The sequence below is a fragment of the Sebastes fasciatus genome, chromosome 16 (genome assembly GCF_043250625.1).
Source record: "Sebastes fasciatus isolate fSebFas1 chromosome 16, fSebFas1.pri, whole genome shotgun sequence".
Classification (NCBI taxonomy): Eukaryota; Metazoa; Chordata; class Actinopteri; order Perciformes; family Sebastidae; genus Sebastes; species Sebastes fasciatus.
In genome coordinates this window covers 27665766-27685794 of record NC_133810.1, presented here as the reverse complement: position 1 = coordinate 27685794, position 20029 = coordinate 27665766, and the positions used below count along the sequence as shown (strand labels likewise).

General features: G+C 42.2%; 1 protein-coding gene across 1 annotated transcript; it reads left to right on the top strand.

Annotated features, from left to right (window-relative positions):
* Window positions 1–885: 885 nt before the first annotated feature.
* ywhag1 (3-monooxygenase/tryptophan 5-monooxygenase activation protein, gamma polypeptide 1) lies at window positions 886–17599 on the top strand. Its single transcript, XM_074610470.1, has 2 exons — window positions 886–1202; window positions 15450–17599. Exons 1-2 carry the CDS (start codon window positions 1116–1118, stop codon window positions 16104–16106), a joined length of 744 nt encoding a protein of 247 aa, XP_074466571.1. The 5' UTR covers window positions 886–1115; the 3' UTR covers window positions 16107–17599.
* The last annotated feature ends 2430 nt before the right edge of the window (window positions 17600–20029 follow it).

Genomic DNA, 20029 nt, shown 5'->3' with positions numbered 1-20029 from the left:
GGCACATGAAGCCTATATGGCTCGACTTCCGTCTGGAAAAGTACCCGGATCTTGACGGATCTTGGGCACATGCAACATTCGCAGTAGCGTTGGCTCGGTCACATGATTCGGTCACGGGGTCCCAACGCCACGCCGTCGTCACGGAATGAACGGAGGAAGGGAAATAACTCTGGATTCGGCTATTAGTGCATTTTACAACTTTAAAAACTTAATTTTTTAAATAAGGGCTATTAGAGTGTTCGTACTGGGGAGTTGGTTCACCTCAAAAAAAAATTATCCGCTGAGTTACAGACGTCTCTTTCCCAATGTAAGTCTATGGGAAAAAGTATTTTTGGGCCCAACGGCATCACGTGACTGACACGGAAGTTGCAGTACCGCCGTTTGGCCACTACGAAAGTCGTGACGCTGTGTCTCTTGAATCGCGCCGCCACGCTACCAGAATGCATTGCACGGCTGCTTACATAGACAATGAATGGGAAGCGTGGAAAGGACGGATCCTGTGGACACGTACCATTAGGGTTCTTGGGGTTTCTGGGGGGTCCTTATCAGAATTTTGCCGTGGGCACCAAAAGGGGCTAGAGCCGGCCCTGGACACTACCCAGGCAGCTGGCATTTGCCCGGATGGCAGTGAAGTGACTTGGCATGTGAGTTGCTACTGTACATGTAAAGTGTGATAGAACGATCCACTACAGTATAAGCCTCTATATATATGTATATATGTCACCACTATATAAAAACGACCTCCTTTCCCCTGGATAAGTGAACCCTCCATTGCCTGACTGTAGGGCCAATAGGGCTGTGCTGTCATTTTCTCCAGGCTGCCAGGCTCGTTACATCACCCGGTGAAGACACGCCTTTTTGGGGTGGTGACACAACCGAAGGGAAAGTGTTCAGAGGGGGGAGGGGTGGTGTCCCGTCGGCAGAAACACACACAGACAGACACACAGACAGCTCACACAGACAGACAGCAGGCAGCAGCTGCAGAGAGAAGGAGCACCGGTACCGTTACTCTACTCTGCATTAAAGACATTCACATTAAACGATTCCTTTAGCTCCAGAAGACCCACACACACAGAACAGGACAGCAAACAACACACACAGCACTACATCTTAAAATGGTAGACCGCGAGCAACTGGTGCAGAAAGCCCGGCTGGCCGAGCAGGCGGAGAGGTATGATGATATGGCAGCAGCCATGAAGTCGGTGAGTAGGTTTCCTCTGGGATGACCTTTTCTCTTTTATCAATCATTCATTCAAGTGTGTGGAAATGTGTAAAAAAAGAGCTCTGACCAGGCATTAGGACAGCCATACGCAGACAAGAGGACGGTGCCTCTCTGTGTTGGAGACACATTATGACTTCAGCTAATAAGAAATGCAAAAGTGGTGTATTAAAGTTATGATTAAAGAACGCGTTTAGGAGAAAGACGCGTGTGTGAGCAGGATGCGTAACTGCTATAGGCACATTTGGGCACCATCATTATGAACAGGCCTGCAAAGCCTTATGCTCACATTATCACCACTTATTCTAGAGGTATTAATGAAACAGTTTTTATATAATAAGGTTAAATATAAATGAGTAATTTGCAGTAAATCAGCAGGTTTTTCTGGGTGGTGTTGCTGCGGTGGATGGTGGTGGAGATGCGGACTGTTTGATGTTGGGGCGGTGCCTTTCACCAGGCTCCTTAGAAATAAAAACCACCAGGCTGCCCTGTTTGTATGAGAATAAAGTGGGAAATAAAGCACGACAATATTGAGATGCTATTTAATCATGTGTGTGTGGAAAATGTGTGCTTAGTGGTGAAAGAGCGTGAAAAGGAGCGCGTCTAAAAGATGCGCATTAGTGTTGGAGCAGAGGACGCGCTATAGGAGGCACCATGGTGAGGAGGAGAGGGACATTTGATGAGAAATTAAATTTTTTTGGTATGAAATACCACTTTTTCTTTTTTTATTTAGCTTGACATGCAGAAAGCTAGCATGCAGAGTCCCTCCTAGTGCGTTTTTTTGGCGCATAGAGAAGAGCAATGTTGGCTGAAGGTTGATCGCAATCGATTTGCGCAGAAGCAGCACACAAAATAAAGCACTACGAAGCGTCCACCAGCTTATTACAGACGTGGGTGTTGGTGGACTGTTCCAGAAAGCTCTGTCTGCAATATCATGTCATATTGCGTCGTTTTTTTGTTTTTTGCATGACGGTCTGCCTGGTGTTAATCGATGCTGTGTGTGTGTGGAGCTGCAGCCGCATCTCTGCGTCCTCGACCTCTTCCAGCAGGTTCCCCATCACAGAGAGGCGTGCCGCAGCATCTGCCAAGATGCAGCACAGGCCCACCCGTAGTGCACCATTTCATATAGGCAGCTATCAGAGCTTCACAAAGAGGGCTGCATCCCCCTCTGTTATCAGTGCTGTCTGGACAATAAGATCATAGAGGAAGGGACACATTGAAGAGATGTGCTGTGTGACAAAGGCCCACTCCTTTATTTAAAAGACAGGCCATCATATCTGTGCAGGACTTCATATTGTGTCTGTGGTGACTTTTATAGATTTCTAGTAGCTTTTACTATATATTTTGATTTGGATGCAAGTTGTTGTGTCATATTTCTATAATTTTCCTCTATAATTAATGTTTGCTTTTATTAACAAGGTCAGACCTCAGCATGTGGGCCCAAGCCTGTATAAGGCAGAGAAAGCAAGATTAGTGGAACTTTTTCCTACATCAGCTTCAACTCCAAGAGTCAACAAGTAAGCTGTCAGCGTGTTTAAAAGGCCACGCTCAATGTGCAGCTCTCTAGGACCAGGCAGTAGTGAGTGGTAATGCCCTGAAGGAAGGAAGGAAAGGGGGGGTAGGTGGGGGGGACGGATCCACCCCTTTCCGATTAAATGCCGAGTCAGAGCGAGAGCTGCCCCTCACCCAGCCAGTCTCTCTGCAGCACCGGGCAGCGGGGTGTGTCTGCTGCCTCGCCCATCGTTTGAGGGGAATCCCTTGCCACTGCAGACATGGCAACCGCCCCGGTGGCAACTGAACCAAATAACCAGGATTTACAGAACACATCACTGCACCCGTCCTCCAGAGGACTGTTAACGCTTCAGATTCAGGAACCAGACCAAGCCAAAATGAACAACCGCTTGTGTTTTCGCCACTGCCTTTATAAGATTAGAATATCTGGACTGCATGCCTCACCATTAAGTATATTTTTACAGCACCAATGATTTAGTAATCTTTCAGGGAAATCATTGGAAAACATTCTCATTATCTGGGGCAGGCATTCATTATTTGGGAGCCAGCTTAGAAATCAAAAAAGGCAAATTTCACACCAGCTGTAAATGAGAGACAGGTTTACTTCGTTTATATAATTCATTTGATTCTTTACATCAAACTAAAATGCCACACCCAAGAGTCCTTATCAGGCCTCCAATGTCTTTCCAAATTTCTTTAGGAGCTATGTGCAACATCACATGTTCAAGAGCGACCTTAAATTCTGCTTTTCAGTGATCAGTTAACCGATCAGTAATGCAGACCCAGTTGCCGACAAAATATATTTGTAATGTCATTCTGTTGTGCATTTTCCTTAAATCTATAAAGCACTAAGTTGGCTATGTGTGGGTCTCTAGTGATCCTATTAGCCTTGGACCAAGAGTCAGAAAATTAAATTAGGATCCTGGACTTCTACATTAAAAAGCCACATGAACTAAAAAATGAGGATTTTAGTTGTTCAATAACTGTTCCCGGCTATAAATTATTCAAACATGATGTTAAAAGCCAAATAAATTCATAAAAAAATGGTTCGCTGTACTGTACAGTACATAGCGGTACTCTGCACTGAGCTATTTTATAGTAATACTGTATATATTACAAAATGCCTGCTCTGTTAAAGTACATGCAGTACCATTGATGACATAGTTTTTTTTAGGAGTCATTTTCAAGAGTGACTGTGAATACTGAATATTCATGTAAAATGATCTCAGTATTACAGTATGCATATCTAATGAAACTATTACATCATACTATCCACATGGGTACGGTGCCTCAGCCCTTTGATATAGTAACGATGCATTCTTAAAGGCTGAACTACAGGAATAAACCAAAATCAATACACCAGTTTTAATGTAAGAAATGCATTTAATGTAAGAAATGTTATGCGTTTTTCACCAGTATCTCTTAAAAAGACCGTGCCAGTGTGTTTGCATGGTGTAGATTATTCACTTCACACTGTATGCATTTTATTCTCTTGAGATCGTACTAACCGGAAACAGGATCATACTGACGGAAGAAGAGGGTATAGAAATGTACCCACGCAAGTCAAATTGTCATTCTGCTAAATTTATATTTTAAAAATAATGATCATAAGAGCTTCTAAGAGGACACCGTTATATTTAGAATACGTTTACCCTGCGACTAGCACTGCTTCTTCTTTGTTTGAATGATGAAGAAACCCAACATGTCATTTTGGGGGGGAAACCTTGAACCTTAAAAGTGCTAAATGCGAGAATGGGAGCATTTCTATTGCCTCTGCATGGCTCTCAACATGGCAGCGGCTAGCAGCTAACGGTGCTAACAGTGCTGACAGAGCTAACAGTGTTAACCTGAGGGGGAACCGGAGGGTGGGCGCTACGCTTCCACGATGGCGTTATCAGCTGTAACCTCCGTTTGAGCGTAGTGCGGAGCGGCAGCTGTGAGCTACCCAGTGGAGCACGCTCACATGCACTAAAAGGCATGCACGGCCGGCCCGGCTATGTCAACAAAGCACAGAGAAGCTCGGATTACAACACACACAGAGGGAGAGAGTCATTCTCTGCTCAGGTAGACATTCTTTGTTGTCTTCGTTGGCGTGATGACGTTTAGTAGTCATATTTAGCAACTTGTTAGAAACTGCCTTTTTTAAGACACGTAAAAACTCCAACATTCACGAGTGGGATATTTACTGATGTATTTTATGTCGTAGAACAAAACGTTAAAATCTCTTTAGCTTGTGTTAACCACAGACCTTATTTCAGGCATCTAACTAAAAGCCCATTGACTTCCAGACGAGGGAACCGGAAGAGCTAAAATGCTAACTCACTTCAGAGTTTTAGGACTCATTCCTGTAGCACTCTATTAATGCTCTGGCTATCATACAGAGCACCTTTGATTCCCACAAGGAAAAGAAAACCCAAAGAAATCTCTAAAACGTCAAGTTATTCTTTCAAGCTTTTGAAGCAGCAAAATCAAACGCTGCCAGTTTGCAGGCCACGCAAGGCTTCTCTTCCTTTCATACAAACCAGAGTATGACGTGCTTTATTGAACGCGTGTTCAACCCGGGTTTGACCTGATTCAATTGAGACCGCTTTCACATGTTAATCACTGAGCGTCACCGTTCACAGTCTTCAGTCTGCAACTGTAGCTCAATACAAATGACTGCTACACCGCAGAGTTACAGAGTTACATAGTTACACAGAATTAGATTACGTAAAGTAACTACACAACGGGGGTTAAGTTTCAGTTCATTTTCTCTCCATCTCTCTCTCTTAGCTTTATTAAACAAGCCAGGTCATAAATAAAAGTATCATTAGCTTAAGTCCCCATTCTGTTCATGAAAAGTGGGCAGTGACCAACTCAAGTTGCATCCTGGTTGGGATGAGGGTCAAGAAAACACTTTCGATGATGCGTATTGGTCCATTCAGATCAACCGCACTATTGGGTTTGACCCATTTCGCTGTGTTGGTCTGAAAGGGGTGAAACAGATCCCAGCATCTGACATCCAGGGTCCCATAGCAACAGCATAGGATATACTATATATTTATTCTCTAGGGCTGCATCTAACAATTATTTTCACTATCGATTAATCTGCTGATTATTTTCTAGATTAATCGATTCAATCGTCAGCAAATAGTGAAAAATGGCCATCCCAGTTTCTCAAAATCCAAGGTGATGTCTTTAAATGTCTTGCTTTGTCTAAAACACAAAGATATTCAGTTTAATATGACAGAGAAAAGCAGGAAATCTCCATATTTGAGAGGCTGAAAACACAATTTTCTGCCATTTTTGCATGAAAAAAATTACTTTAACAATTAATCAATTATCAAAATAGTTGGCAATTATTTCTTCTGTCCATCAGCTAATCAATTAGTCGACTAATCGTTGCAGCTGTAATTTTGTGAAATCAGGGTCTGGTAGTTTGTTGCAGCTTACTTTCATATACGTGCTAACATTTCTGAGCTTGTGTAGGACTGATTTAACCAAGTGACCAGCCAGTATGATGCGCTGAATTATTCTGAATCAGCTTTGACGCTCACACAAACACACACATCCTATTGCAGAGCGTATTAGGAAGTGCATGGCACAGAGAGCAAGGGCTTCCATCACACTTAATGAACTGAATGCATTATTCTCTCATGGAGGTCAATGCATTAACAGATGCATTGTGCTGCCTGCCGCTGCTCCGTACACTGAATGCATGTTTAATATGTATTGACTAAATAGTGTTTTCTGCATTGGATAAAATGAAATGGTCGACACAAAAGTCTGTAAATGTCAGGGTGTTATAGAACAGCTAATTATCAGACTGCCTTCCGTAGAATCATTTTAAGACGAGCTGTAAAGACAGATTTTAATTTAGTTATTTATTTAAGACATTTCTTTGTTAAAGCGTTGGGTTACCCACACGTAATAATCACAGATACAGTGTAGGCAGTGGGCTACCTCGGTTCTGAAAATTGAAGCCGATGCGGAAGTGCATTAAACTTGCATTCTTTCTAACAGCCAGCAGGGGGCGACTCCTCTGGTTGCAAAAATAAGTCAGACTGTAAAGAAGTGTATGAGAAAATGAGCCTACTTCTCACTTGATTTATTACCTCAGTAAACATTGTAAACATGAGTTTATGGTCTCAATCGCTAGTTTCAAGTCTTCTTCAATACAGCATGATGTTCATTTAGTAAATGATGGTCCCATTTAGAGTCAAATAGACCATAAGGCATTGAATGCTTTAGGGCGTGGCTACCTTGTGATTGACAGGTCGCTACCACGGCGTTGTCCGTGTTTTCGTCTTACAACTTTAACCCTTTCACGGTGTGTTTTCAGTTCACCAAAGTTAATTATAACCTTTTGGTTGCTTGAAAATGTCTTATTCAGCATTCAGTTGTACTTAGCTCCCCCATCTCGTGTCACTTCTGGGTCCATAAAACCAAGATGTTGACGGCCAAAAACCAAGATGGTGACGCCCAAAATGCCGAACTTGAAGCTTCAAAACGGCAGTCCACAAACCAATGGGTGATTTGAACCGTGACTACGTCCACTTCTTATATAAGTCTATGAGTGTAGTCCATATGCTCTGTATCTGTACCAGTAGGGAGTGACCCTGCAGGTCTACCTATCCAAATACTGTAAATGCAGTAACTGTGTGCCACCAAATACTGAAATAAACCAAGTGACATTTCAGTTTCTCACGCAGACAGTTACACTTGACTTAACACCATCACTGCTACTGTCTCTCAGTCTGACACTCCAGCATCTGATTTGTCTGTTGCTATGGGAAACAACATAAGTTGGAAGAGAAACTTGCTCCAAATAATTTTTTATCCATTTGTTAATTCCCACTGCTTAAAGCAAACTCGATGGGCTACAGGCGTCTTATTTTTGCCGGCAGACACATTTTCATTAGAAAACAGTGTTTCGTGCGGGAGTGATCAGAACCTCCATAGGAGTGGGTGTGAGTGGGATGGTGCATCTTGTGGGAGATATCATCCAACGTCGAACAAGATTTATGGGCTCAAAATGTGCCCATGATGTGAATGGAAGAGTGAGTTTTGTTTTTTTATTTGACACAAATGATGAGCTTCATTTTAGATACTGATTACTAAGAAATGGGTTATAGCCCCAGAAAATGCCTATTTTTCTAGTTCATCCTCATTTTTGAGTTTTTGTCCAGGAGGCATAGGAAGCATTCAAACATCTATTTCTTCTTTTCTGAAATATGAACACACTCCTTAACCTCAGTCCAATCCAAATGTCATCTGAGGACATTTCAGGATGTCCTGAAATGAGTGTTGACTCAGTGGTGAGTCATACAGGCACTATGAGAAACGCCCACCTCACCCCCCTACACACACTATAATCAGGTTCATTTCACAAAATCTTACTTAGAGCTGAATTGAGTGATATTCCCCACAACAGTACTTTATTTTCTTGTGGCATTATTCAGCCGCTATGATGTCTACTTTACTTTTCCTTTTGCTTAGTCACTGTCAACGAGTGCAGGGACATAAAGCTAGCCGCGTTATGAGGCATCACATTGACACATCTACCCTGACGTGCAGTTGTAATATATTTCAAAGGAAAGGAAGGACAGCTAAAAAAATAATAAGTAGGGAGTATTCATGTACTAAAAACATCTTCACAAAGTGTGAAAACTTGTGCAGACTGATGCCAGCTTTTAGGATATTCATATTTCTGTCAGGTGTTGTGTCTAACAGATTCAATATCCAACCCTGTCTCCTACAAAATTACGTTCCCATACATTCTTAATTATGTTTTGATCGCTGTTTTAAATAGTTTTAAAGACGTGGTTAATGTTGTCGCATGAGTGTGAGTATACACAACGAGGCTGTAAAGGCGGACGAGTCGGCGTGATGACGTTTAGTAGTCTCATTTAAACACTTGTTAACAACCGCCTTTTTTAAGACATATAAAAACTTCAAAATTCACAAGTGGAATATTTACGGATGTATTTTATGTTGTAGAACAAAACGTTAAAATCTCTTAAGCTTATGTTAACCACAGACCTTATTTCAGGCATCTAACTAAAAAGCCATTCAGAAAACCCATTGACTTCCAGACGAGGGAACCGAAAGTGCAAAAATGCTAACTCATTTCCGGGTTTTAGGACTCATTCCTGGAGCACTCTGCTTTCTAGGTAAAGCTGGCATGGTCAGGAAGGACTCTGGGTCAAACAAGGACGTCGTTCTACCATCTTAAGACCAGATCTGTGGACCTTTCCAGATCACTTTTTTTTTTTTTTTTTATTTCTCCCTTATTTTAATTCTGGCTATGTTCTTGTGTTTATCGTGCCTTGACACCACATTTCATGTTTGTACAGTAGAGGAATGGTTAAAGTTGTTGCTTTATTGCTTTGGCACCATGATGAGGGTTATTTGTTTGGGATTTCATGCCCCTGAATGAGTTTACAGAATTATTACAGACCTGGAAAGTAGGAAAAGGAGATGGCGATAGCTAGGAGATGGACTAACCCTAAAAACACAAGTGTGAAACATCAGCCTGTGTCCCTGAGACAGTCTATGACCAACTATTAGTAATGCAATTACACAATAATCTCCGAACGGTTATTGTTCGTAATGCTACTTGTCAATACGTGAAGGGTCTGCAGTTTCTCCGAACCATGATCGGGACGTTTTTAATCACCTAATGTGACTTAGTAGTAACTGTAAAGGTAACCACTAGCCATTTTTGTGCTGTCATAAAAGTGAATTGGGAGGCGCTATTATGACCCTTATCTGACCTCTGAGGCAGAACACATCTGCCTTTCACAACAAGCAGCTAAGCAGGAAAAAATGTGGGCCGGACATGACTAGCTCTACTGTACACCCTTTCCCCCCCCCAATAAGCCGTTAGTTACTTAGTCACAGTCATATTTGACACATGTACAGCATGTACTGTAATAGGGCTAATTTTTACTTTCACTTTTGGTCACATTGTGTATTGGCTGTTTCTAAGTCTTTTCTAATGACAGCAGAGAACTAGTACTAACAGAGGCTTGCATTAACTTGTGTTTGACCAGTCCAGTAACCTAACCTAATTAGGTCTGCATTAGGCACAAGAACCAACACTTCAGTAACAAATAGATGCCAAAATTTGTTTTTTTTTATGAAAAGAAAATGTAGTTTTTGGCGAGAAACTTGAATAAATCAAGTTTTTTGAAGTAGATGTTTTCACTGCAATATGAAATAGATAATAGAGAGGGAATTATGACCTGTTGAGCTTCCTAACAAAAAACAGCATGCTAATGGTAATAAAGGAGTGGATGTTGAAGTACATGGGATCTATTGTTTGACTTTTGTTTTTTACCGTGGTATCGAAAATCATGGAACTTCACTAGTATTGGTATCGACTACTACATTTCTAGTACGGTGACATCCCTAGTCTGCACATCTTCCTCATGCCTTTAGAGTGATCAACCCTTCATCTGTCTTATTATTGGATACGCACATCAGCTGTAATAACAGGAAAACTACCGTCATACGTGGTAGCGTAGCAACAAAGCGCTACTTGAAGCTTCCTCTCCACCACCGTTACTAAGACGGACATACACCGCCTTGCATCCCCCTTTCCTTAGCATCAAGGCTCCAGCCCTATTCACACCGCCAGTGACGTCAGGTAGTCCACGGCGCCTTTGTGCTCTGCTGCCTGAAAGAGGGTCTGCTGGGGGGGGGTTGTCACATCAGGTTAGGAAAGCCCAGAGAGTGAGACAAAATGAGCAAAAGACAGAAGGAAAGCGTGGAACGGGAAGAAAAATGGGGAGCTCTAGGACTGTGGCAAGCCTTCATTATGTGAATTGTAATCCATTAAATGGCAATGTAAGGCGGCGGGCTTTGAGGTCTAACCCAACCTCTACTTAAGGCCCAACATATCCTCTTACTCTTCCAGCCCTGCAGCTCTTACAGGGTCTCTCCTGTGGATATTAATGGGCATGCAGAGAGCTGTCAAAGAGGAAGTTATTGATTGTCCTGCCTGGCTTTTGTTTGTATTAACACTCGGTTGTTTGGAAGTTTGACTGCCTTGTGCAAGGATGAGTCACGAGAGAGCAGGCGCGATTGATGAGCTTTATGGGTAGACAGAGCTCCATTGTCATCCCCACACCACCGCTTCCGTCAGGGCTTTCTGCTCACCCCGCAGCCTCCTGAAACAAAGGCATCCATGTTTTTACAGACGTGTTGTTTAGGCCTTGTTTTTCTGACCTCTCCGTTGCTCCGGCACTGACCTACTCTGCTGGTTGCATTTGCTTTAGGTCAGATACTCATTTACACTAGTTGTAATTTAATGGGCTATGGCATAGAGCAGTATAGAGTGGAGGCTGTGCTTCAGCAATGACTAATGGGGGGGGCAGGGCGACTTTCTCCTGTGTTTGTAAGTGGGATCATTATGCAATGGATGTCATTTATCGTTTGCCTGTCTTCTACTCTTCCAGGACAGAGGTCAAGTTATTTATGTGTGTTGTAAATTTTTACAACATCTTGTGTAGAAACACTCCTTAGTGAACAAGCACAAAAGTCAACAGTACTGCTAGTGGCTCTCTAGAAGCTGCACTGTTCATTCCAATGCAAAGTAAGGAACGAAAAGCATGATGGATGGTTGTTGGGACGACGCTACAGAACAAGTTGTCGTGGACGTTGGTGGTGAGACATGTAGCCTACAACTATGGAGGACGGTAAATAAATAAAGAAGCAAATTCAAACAGAAATATCAATTTATGTCACATTTGATCAATTAATTAATGCCTACATTTATTTTCAATATTATTTTTGGTACATTTGATGGCATATTTATTCATTTATCGAGTCATTAATTTATCAGTTTCTGATTTTGGCAGGTTCCGTCCTCGATATACAACCTTTGGCCTAGTATTAGCTTCAGATTAATCCCAGAATCAGTAGGGTTCATCCTCTGGTGACCATAACAAGAGAGTTTAAAGCCATGCTAGTAGCTCTGTGAGGTTGAGAATTTCCGTTCTTGGGATCTCAAACATAGTTATATTATAGTTAATTTCACAGCAATCCATTCAATAGTTGTCAAGATATTTCCCTCAAAGCCAAACATGTCAACCTCATGGAGGTTCCAGCGGAAAAGTTAAGGGACCACCAAAGTTATTTGTGGAGACCACGAATGCCTGTATCAAATTAACCAATTTAAAGAAAAAAAAAGAAGCTTTATTTGTCAGTCAACACAAGGCATAATCACATCCATAAGGCAGTTGTAATGTATCTTTTCGCAAATCCCTCCTAGATACCACTCACACATGCATTTATGGAAGCGTCACAGCACAGGGTCTGCCATAGTATGGCGTCCCTGGAGCAGTTTTTTGGGGGTTCGGTGCCTTGCTCTCGCCCAGAGGCGAACTGGCACCTCTCCAGCTACCAGTCCGCACTCCATACTTGGTCCGTACGGGGACTTGGTCCGTACGGGGACTTGAACCACCGACCCTTCAGTTCTCAAGCCAAGTCCCCACGGACTGAGCTACTGCCACCCCATTTTTACCAAATAGTTATCACCAAAATTATTAGAACTTACCCTGAAATATCTGTACCAAATCTTAGGGCAATCCATCCAGTAGATTGCAATATATTTCACAAATATCAACCTCATGGTGGCGAAAAAGGATAAGTCAAGGAATCACCAAGCTCAATAGGATTCATCCTCTGGGGACAATGAATGTCTGTACAAAACTGTTTTTCATATTTTAAGCTACAGAGTTGAAAATTTGATCTGATGGAGGTGAGGAAAGCTCATGGACTGTTCAAAATGGAAATGGCTCATCCTCTGGGCAGCATGAATGTGCTCTATACATTTGACCAACCGACTAACATCACCATCCTCGGGCCTTGCATGCTTCTAGGAAGGTCGAAGCATGATTGAAGTGAGAAGGTTGCTTGTGGTTTTTGGAGTCCTCCCATGTTTCATGTGCCGGCTTTTGAATCATTTGTGTCCTGCACCGAGCCGTGGAAATGACATTGCTATGGCTGACCGCCAGCGTTAGAGTTGGCTGAAAGGTGTGAGATATGAAATGGCTTGTTTGCACTTCTCGCCCACCCACAGTGCTGCAGCATTCTCCATACCATCAGCCATGTCAGCATCCTCGCCATTAGCAGCTTGTGGCCAGCATCTCCAGCAGCGATAGCATGGCTCTCGCAAACAAAGGAGCAGATTTTGCAGTCGCCATGGAAACAGGAGATTGCATCACTGATTGCTCTTTGGCCTCCACTCCCTCCCTTTTACAATACTCACATTAAAAGATGGTCAGGTCTGTTGAAGTGAACCATCGCTTTGATTGCTACGTGAGAGATGGGTGTAGATGTATAAAAGGACTTGTGTATGCTGAGAATGAGTTCATCACATGAAGACATTAGTCACAGGTTTATATCAATAGAGACTGTAGTAACAACTGGAACAGGGATTAGCAGCTACTGTGTGTTATTGGAGTCTAACCAAAGCTGAGTGACACAGCTGTTAGCTCATCGTGACTGTGGTGCACCTCAAAAGGTCACAGGTTTAAACTTTCCTGTCCGTGGGCAACACACTGAGGCTCTGCCATGTGTCGAGGATGCTGCATATTCACTGTCATGCGGCACGACTTCCGGGGAATATTTGTCTTACAATGTGATTAAAAAGTTCCGAAAGTGACCCGTTAGTGCCTCTCTATCACTGTGGCAGTGGAGTGCGACCCCACCTGGATGGTCAGGAGAAGACACATGAAATGATACACAAACACAGGAAGCAGATTTACCTGAAATGTAACAACAGAATAAGAAAAATCATATTATTGTCAGCCATGCTACCATGGCTCTATGGACGGTACTCTCAGTCTGTTGATTGGTCCAGACAGAAATATCTATTGGACGGATTGCTATGAAATTTTGTATAGACATTCATGCTCCCCAGAGGATGAATCCTGATAACTTGGGTGATCCCCTGACTTTTTATCTAGCACCACCATTAGGTCATATTTTTCATTTATCCTGTGAAGTATTTCAATATCTACTAAACGGATGGGCACACAATTTTCATTGTCAACATTCCTGGTTCCCAGATGATGCATCCTAATGACTTTCTGGCTTTAGTGCCACCATGAGGATGACATTTGTGGTTTTGAGTGAAATGTCTCTACAAAAATTGGATGGATTGTCATCACATTTGTTCCAGATATTCATGTTCACCTCAGGATGAATTGTAATAACTTTGGTGATCCCTTAACTTTTTATCCAACACTAACATCAGGTCAAAATGTGTTCAATACTTTGATTTGGTGTGCAGAGGCCTTTAGAATGTAGTTTTATGTTAACCGATATAGCGTTCAGTAAAGGGATTGTGAAGAGCTGTTCCGCGTGATCGGCCGGGGCCCCCTGCTTTGCTACACTCATGCAACTGAAATCTGTACTGAAAAAGAAAGTAACAACAGGCTTTATACTCAGAAAAGGTCTGTAAAGATGCCTCTGCTGCACAGTCCCAGTGGGGTATAAAGGATTAAATCCTCCAGCCAGACACAGGCCTGTCAAAACAAAACAAAACCAGCTTTCAGAGCTGCGGACAGCCAATCAGGAGTCAGCTCAGAGGATGATGTCAGTGAGCTGGAGGTGTGGTTTTCCTGCAGTGACTGTTGACTTGGGTGTTGTACAGTTTGTCTGGAGGCATCTGTGACAGTTTTAAGAATTGTAGCTTGTAGTATTTATTTGCTTATGTTGTTCAACAGATTATGATTGCTGTAGTTTGACATGTGCACAGAGCATTAAATATTTTTTTTCGAGTCATACTTAACAGTCTTAGTCATACTTTGTAGAAGGGTTGGACCGGTGTTAAAAATTTCAAACTGGTTTGATATTTAAGCCAAACACCAGACCAGACCGGTATACAGAATTTTACCACTAGGTGTCAGGCTTGACTCAGCAGCTGCTCCACCAAAACTAAAATCAGAATAGCTGGTCCACCTTAAATGTCAGCCCACCTTAAGTTAGCCTGGGCCGGTGTTGTCGGTAGCTTCAGGGCTAACTGCCTTCACTTTAATCAGCAGGTGGCAAGCAAGACACAGGAACTTGGCTTGGGTCTTGAGGAGTTGTTTATTCACCGATAGCCTGAACTGCACACACACTGCACTGCTACGTTAACAGCTACAACGTTACTGATAACTTCATACTCACTGTCGGTCCGTAACACACGCTCTTTCTATCTTGACCACACACTCGCTAACGTTACGGGTCGCCGGGCTTGCAATACACTGGCTGGCAGAAACCCGTCTTGTTTTGTCAACCCAAAAAAACACATCCCCTTCCCACCTCTACTGAAATTTGATCTCCTTCATGATGCTGGCCTCGCCTCGACAGTAAATTGCACACAGCCTTTAAGACACTAGTGACTCGGTTAGTCCGTTTACAAACAAACTAAAAATAGAAAATACAAGCTGAATTTAGCACAGTGACAGCATCGGCACAGGTTGCTGATGTAGGCTACATTTTAATTTGCGAGAACGTGTCATAATGACAAATGCCGGTTCAGCCAGTTTGCATAAAATCGAACCGGTGTAAGGTCGTTGACCGGACGGACAACAACGGAAATCAACCCAACTCTACTTTGCAGCATGTTACAGATTAAAACTGTTCCATTGTCTTCACATGTTTTACATAAATATGACAATTGAGATAACAAAAAGACATGCTAATGCCTGCATATCTTTCTTTCTTTCTGTGTTTCCTTCAGGTCACAGAGCTGAACGAAGCACTATCCAATGAGGAGAGGAACTTGCTCTCTGTGGCCTATAAGAATGTGGTCGGGGCGAGGCGTTCATCCTGGCGCGTCATCTCCAGCATCGAGCAGAAGACGTCGGCCGACGGCAACGAGAAGAAGATCGAGATGGTGCGGGCCTACCGGGAAAAGATCGAGAAGGAGCTGGAGGCCGTCTGCCAGGACGTGCTCAACCTCCTCGACAACTTCCTGATCAAGAACTGCAACGAGACGCAGCACGAGAGCAAAGTGTTCTACCTGAAGATGAAGGGCGACTACTACCGCTACCTGGCCGAAGTGGCCACGGGGGAGAAGAGAGCCGCGGTGGTGGAGTCCTCCGAGAAGTCCTACAGTGAAGCCCACGAGATCAGCAAGGAGCACATGCAGCCCACTCACCCCATCCGCCTGGGCCTGGCTCTCAACTACTCCGTCTTCTACTACGAGATCCAGAACGCCCCGGAGCAGGCGTGCCACCTGGCCAAGACCGCCTTCGACGACGCCATCGCCGAGCTGGACACCCTGAACGAAGACTCCTACAAAGACTCCACTCTGATCATGCAGCTGCTACGAGACAACTTGACGCTGTGGACGAGCGACCAGCAGGACGACGAGGGAGGCGAGGGCAACAATTAAAGAGTCCAAAACCTCATTCTGCCAAAACAACACGCGCGCTCACAAATGATGACAAAATAATAATACTAGTTAAAAAGTTCTTAGAATTTAAAAAAAAGGGAGGGGAGGGGGGAAGGCGGTGGAACATCGGCTGCCAATTTAGCCGATTGTACTAACGTGGCTGCTGTTCTTTATTTTTCAACAAATTAAAAGTGAAAAAAAAGTTGACGGAGGGAATTTTAGTTTGAGAAATAACCTACGATTAAAAAAATAAAAAAATAAAAGAATGAAACCCCCTCCTTGGTAGCCTCTGCAGCATTTTGCCAAAATACCACTTTAGAAGCAAGAGGTATGTCGTTCATCGCAGTGTGACTATTGGGTAGCGATACCTTCACACTGGCAGAGACTGGTCTTATCGCGCAAACGAAGCTGAGCTGTCTTATTGTATTTGGTGAGGGGAGGAGCATTCAGAAGTTTCGATGCTTGAGCAACCAGAAAAATTTAAGAGTAACCTTGAATGTCACGGCCTTGCTTAGCAGGAGAGAAAGACGAGGGATCAGAGCGAGTGGTTACTGAGATGAAGACGTGGCTTTTTAAGGGGGGTGTCGAACTTCATTGTGTAACTTCAAAAACATCTTTTAGTTGCATCACACTATGATCGTCGAGTGAAAAGCAGGTCGTCTCTGTTATTGAGGATAACATTAAAAAAAATTATGTTTTTGTTTGCTTTGTGTCAGGTTATGTGTCCAGCTCAGTCACACAGTCATACTGTAACTAAAAATACAAATTCATAAAGTAAACTTAGTGCAGCTTGTCCCTCTCATGTGCTGATGTGCTTTATTAAATAAATTAACTGTTTTTGGACACCTAATTCTTATTGTCAGTATTGTCGTTACTATAACAACTCCTATTGGCTCCTTGTAGGGAAACGATTTGATTCACAGAAATCCAGATAGCGAAATAAAATTAATGGAAATTAGACGGGGAAAAAAAGTGATTTAACACGATCATGTCCACCCTTATTCTCTAGTTCTGCTATCTTCATGACAACCAGTAGGAAACGACACCTGGACCCACAGACTTGATTAGTGAACTCAGTATAATTTGTGGACAGAGCACATGCAAATGTTAAGTGGAAGCTCTAAAAGCAGATTTGAGGTTTGTGGATTTACTTTGTCTTCGGTTTCTTCTCGGTCAAGAAATGCACTTGCCTATTATACTGTTTCTTCAGTGTAAGATGATAACTGCTCCAATATTCTCCATAATACAATATTGTGCATGCTGGTGATGTATTTATACAGTAGCTTCAATTTATTAACTTATACTGTAGATGTTATGTATTCATATGAACATGGAAATTACTAGACCTTAATCGGATTTTATTTTCTATTTATTTCTTTTTATTGCGATTGTTAGCTAGACCTTATTTTAATCTGTGTTTTCTTTACTCCATTTGCTGAAGTACGCTATACCAAAACAGTGATTGTTAACAATAAATTGATCTGTTACGGACATCGCTATGGTCACATGCAGTTCTTGGTATGGGTGACAAAAAAAAGATGAAGAGATCATATTGGCTTGTTAACGGTGCACACAATGGGAGCTCTGCAGAATCTCATAGCTTTACAGTAACGCAAACAATGATAATTAAATAAATAAAACAGCAACGTGCAAAATTAAATTCTTTACATTTGGTGTACAACAAACACAACTAAAGTAAAGTGAAATACAGTCTCTTGGACCATGAGGGAAACATTTTCAGCAGCAATGTACTAATCTATAAGGTGCTATATCATTAATTCAACTGAGTGGGAGACACGCCCACTAGCAAGTGCTCCGATCCTTTAGCAGTACCACAATTTAAAAATACTCCTGCATTCAAAATTCTACTTGAGCAGGAGTACAGAAGTGGTAGGTACAGTAAAATGTACGTTAAAGGGATAGTTCAGGTGTTTTGAAGTGGGATTGTATGAGGTACTTAAACATAGTCAGTGTATTACCTACAGTAGATGACGGTCGGCACGCCCACAGTTTGGAGAAGCAGACAGGAGTACCGACACAGGAGCAAAGCAATGTACTGCTGTGGACGGGGCCGGCAGCAAAACGTATTTTAGACATCTAAAAGAAAGTCTCACCTAAAAAAAAAGCAATATCAGTTTAAGTGTACGCTATATTTAGAATATTTTTGCTGGTTTACTTCGCCGTCAGACAGCCCTTTCCCACGGGGAACTGAAGCAATTGTATTCATCTATGCTCTCGCCAAAGCCACCGGATTCCATTGAAAAAAACTGTAGAACCTCGCAGAACACGGCGGGTAGACCAGCAACTCCTGTGTTCTGCCAGGCAAAATTACTGTCTTTTTCAATGGAGTCTGGTTGCTTTGGCCAGAGCATAGTTAACAGCTTTAGTTCCCCGTCGGAAAACATCGACTGTATAGCCGTCTCACGGCAAGGTGAACCGGTTCTTGTGTGCAAAAGATTTTAAGTTATGCTCACAAATTATCATCTAGTGCGACAAGATAATAAAGGGCTTCTGTATCAATATATGACATTAATGGCTGGTTAAGGTGGAGCTAATTTTATATTTGGTAGTTCAAAGGTCCATCACAGGTATTGTTACTCATTTCTCCTGATATCACGGGACTGTGAGGGCGTGCACAGAACTGGGCTTATGTGACATCATCACGCTCCTGGTAGTTTTGTTGTGGGACAACTTACAACTTTATTATTCTTATTAGCACTTGCAGTTTGCCGACCTCTTTTAAATCCCAGCATAGCTTTTCATGACTAAGTGACCTGACCAAGTCTGATCTGAAAAATGTTTAAACCACAAAAAAATTTACTTATATGCTGTACTTGAGTAATTGTACTTAGTTTCCATCACTGTTGGTGGTCAGCTTGGTTCCAAATGCACCATTTAGCTAATGCTGTCCTAAAAGTAACAGCAGATACATGTAGGACTGACCTTCCAAAACTGTAAGGACGCATTTGTAGTTCATCAGCCCCACGTGGACAGGTGCATTAGACTCACTCAGCTCTGACTAATTAGTCTTTAAACAGCAGACAACAACTGTCTAGAAGTTCAAGAGAGCCTTAAAAGAAAAATACAACGTGCAAGTAGACGCTTGAGAGAGTCAGAGAAGTGTATGAACAGACAAATGATATGACTAGACATGGTTGAAGTGTTATAAATAGAAAAATACTGCATTTCATAAGACACTAAGAATTGTCACCTCGAAAGACACCAGAAAGAGGTATTGCAAAATACAGTGCAAAAATAGGAATCATGATATCTTCCATGTTGCTCACTGCTTGTCTGGAGTCAAGATAAACAATTAAGAAGGAGTACAATACCTCCACAATGAACATGCAACAGCTTTACGACTGATGGACAAAGCAGCAGATACACAAATGAAAGCATGTAAAAATCATATGATGGAAATTCTTAATAATTCATTACAAAACGTGAAGATCGCCAAGATTAAATCAGAATCAGAAACCGGTTTGTTGCAATGTAGGTTTTCACATACCAGGAAATTTGCCTCGGTGCTCTGGTGCATACAGACAATAATATACAAAGTAAGAGAAAACACATATATAAATATAAATAAATACATATTTTAAAGTGAAAAGAGCTGTACAGTGTTTGAAATGAAGAGAAAGGAATGTACAAGTGATAAATAATATGTGCAATGTGGGAGTAATAATCCAAACACTGCATTAATGTAACGTGCAAGTCGGATGTAAAAGGTAGATTATAACGACATGCAAAATAGTGTTGGTTCATTAATATCCCTGAAATATGGAATACATCTCCTTTGATTTCTGATTTCTCTTGCACTCATTCTACACAGAGAAAACAGACTCTTTCATTTTCTATCTTCATTTAAACACAATTGCTGTTTCATGAGGAACATAACAAGGTGTTATGGTCTAATTTGTGTC

Coding starts and splice junctions, on each gene's coding strand:
- ywhag1 (XM_074610470.1), top strand. CDS start 1,116: ATGGTAGACCGCGAGCAACTGGTGCAGAAAGCCCGGCTGGCCGAGCAG. Junction 1,203..15,449: donor TGGCAGCAGCCATGAAGTCG/GTGAGTAGGTTT, acceptor TGTTTCCTTCAG/GTCACAGAGCTGAACGAAGC.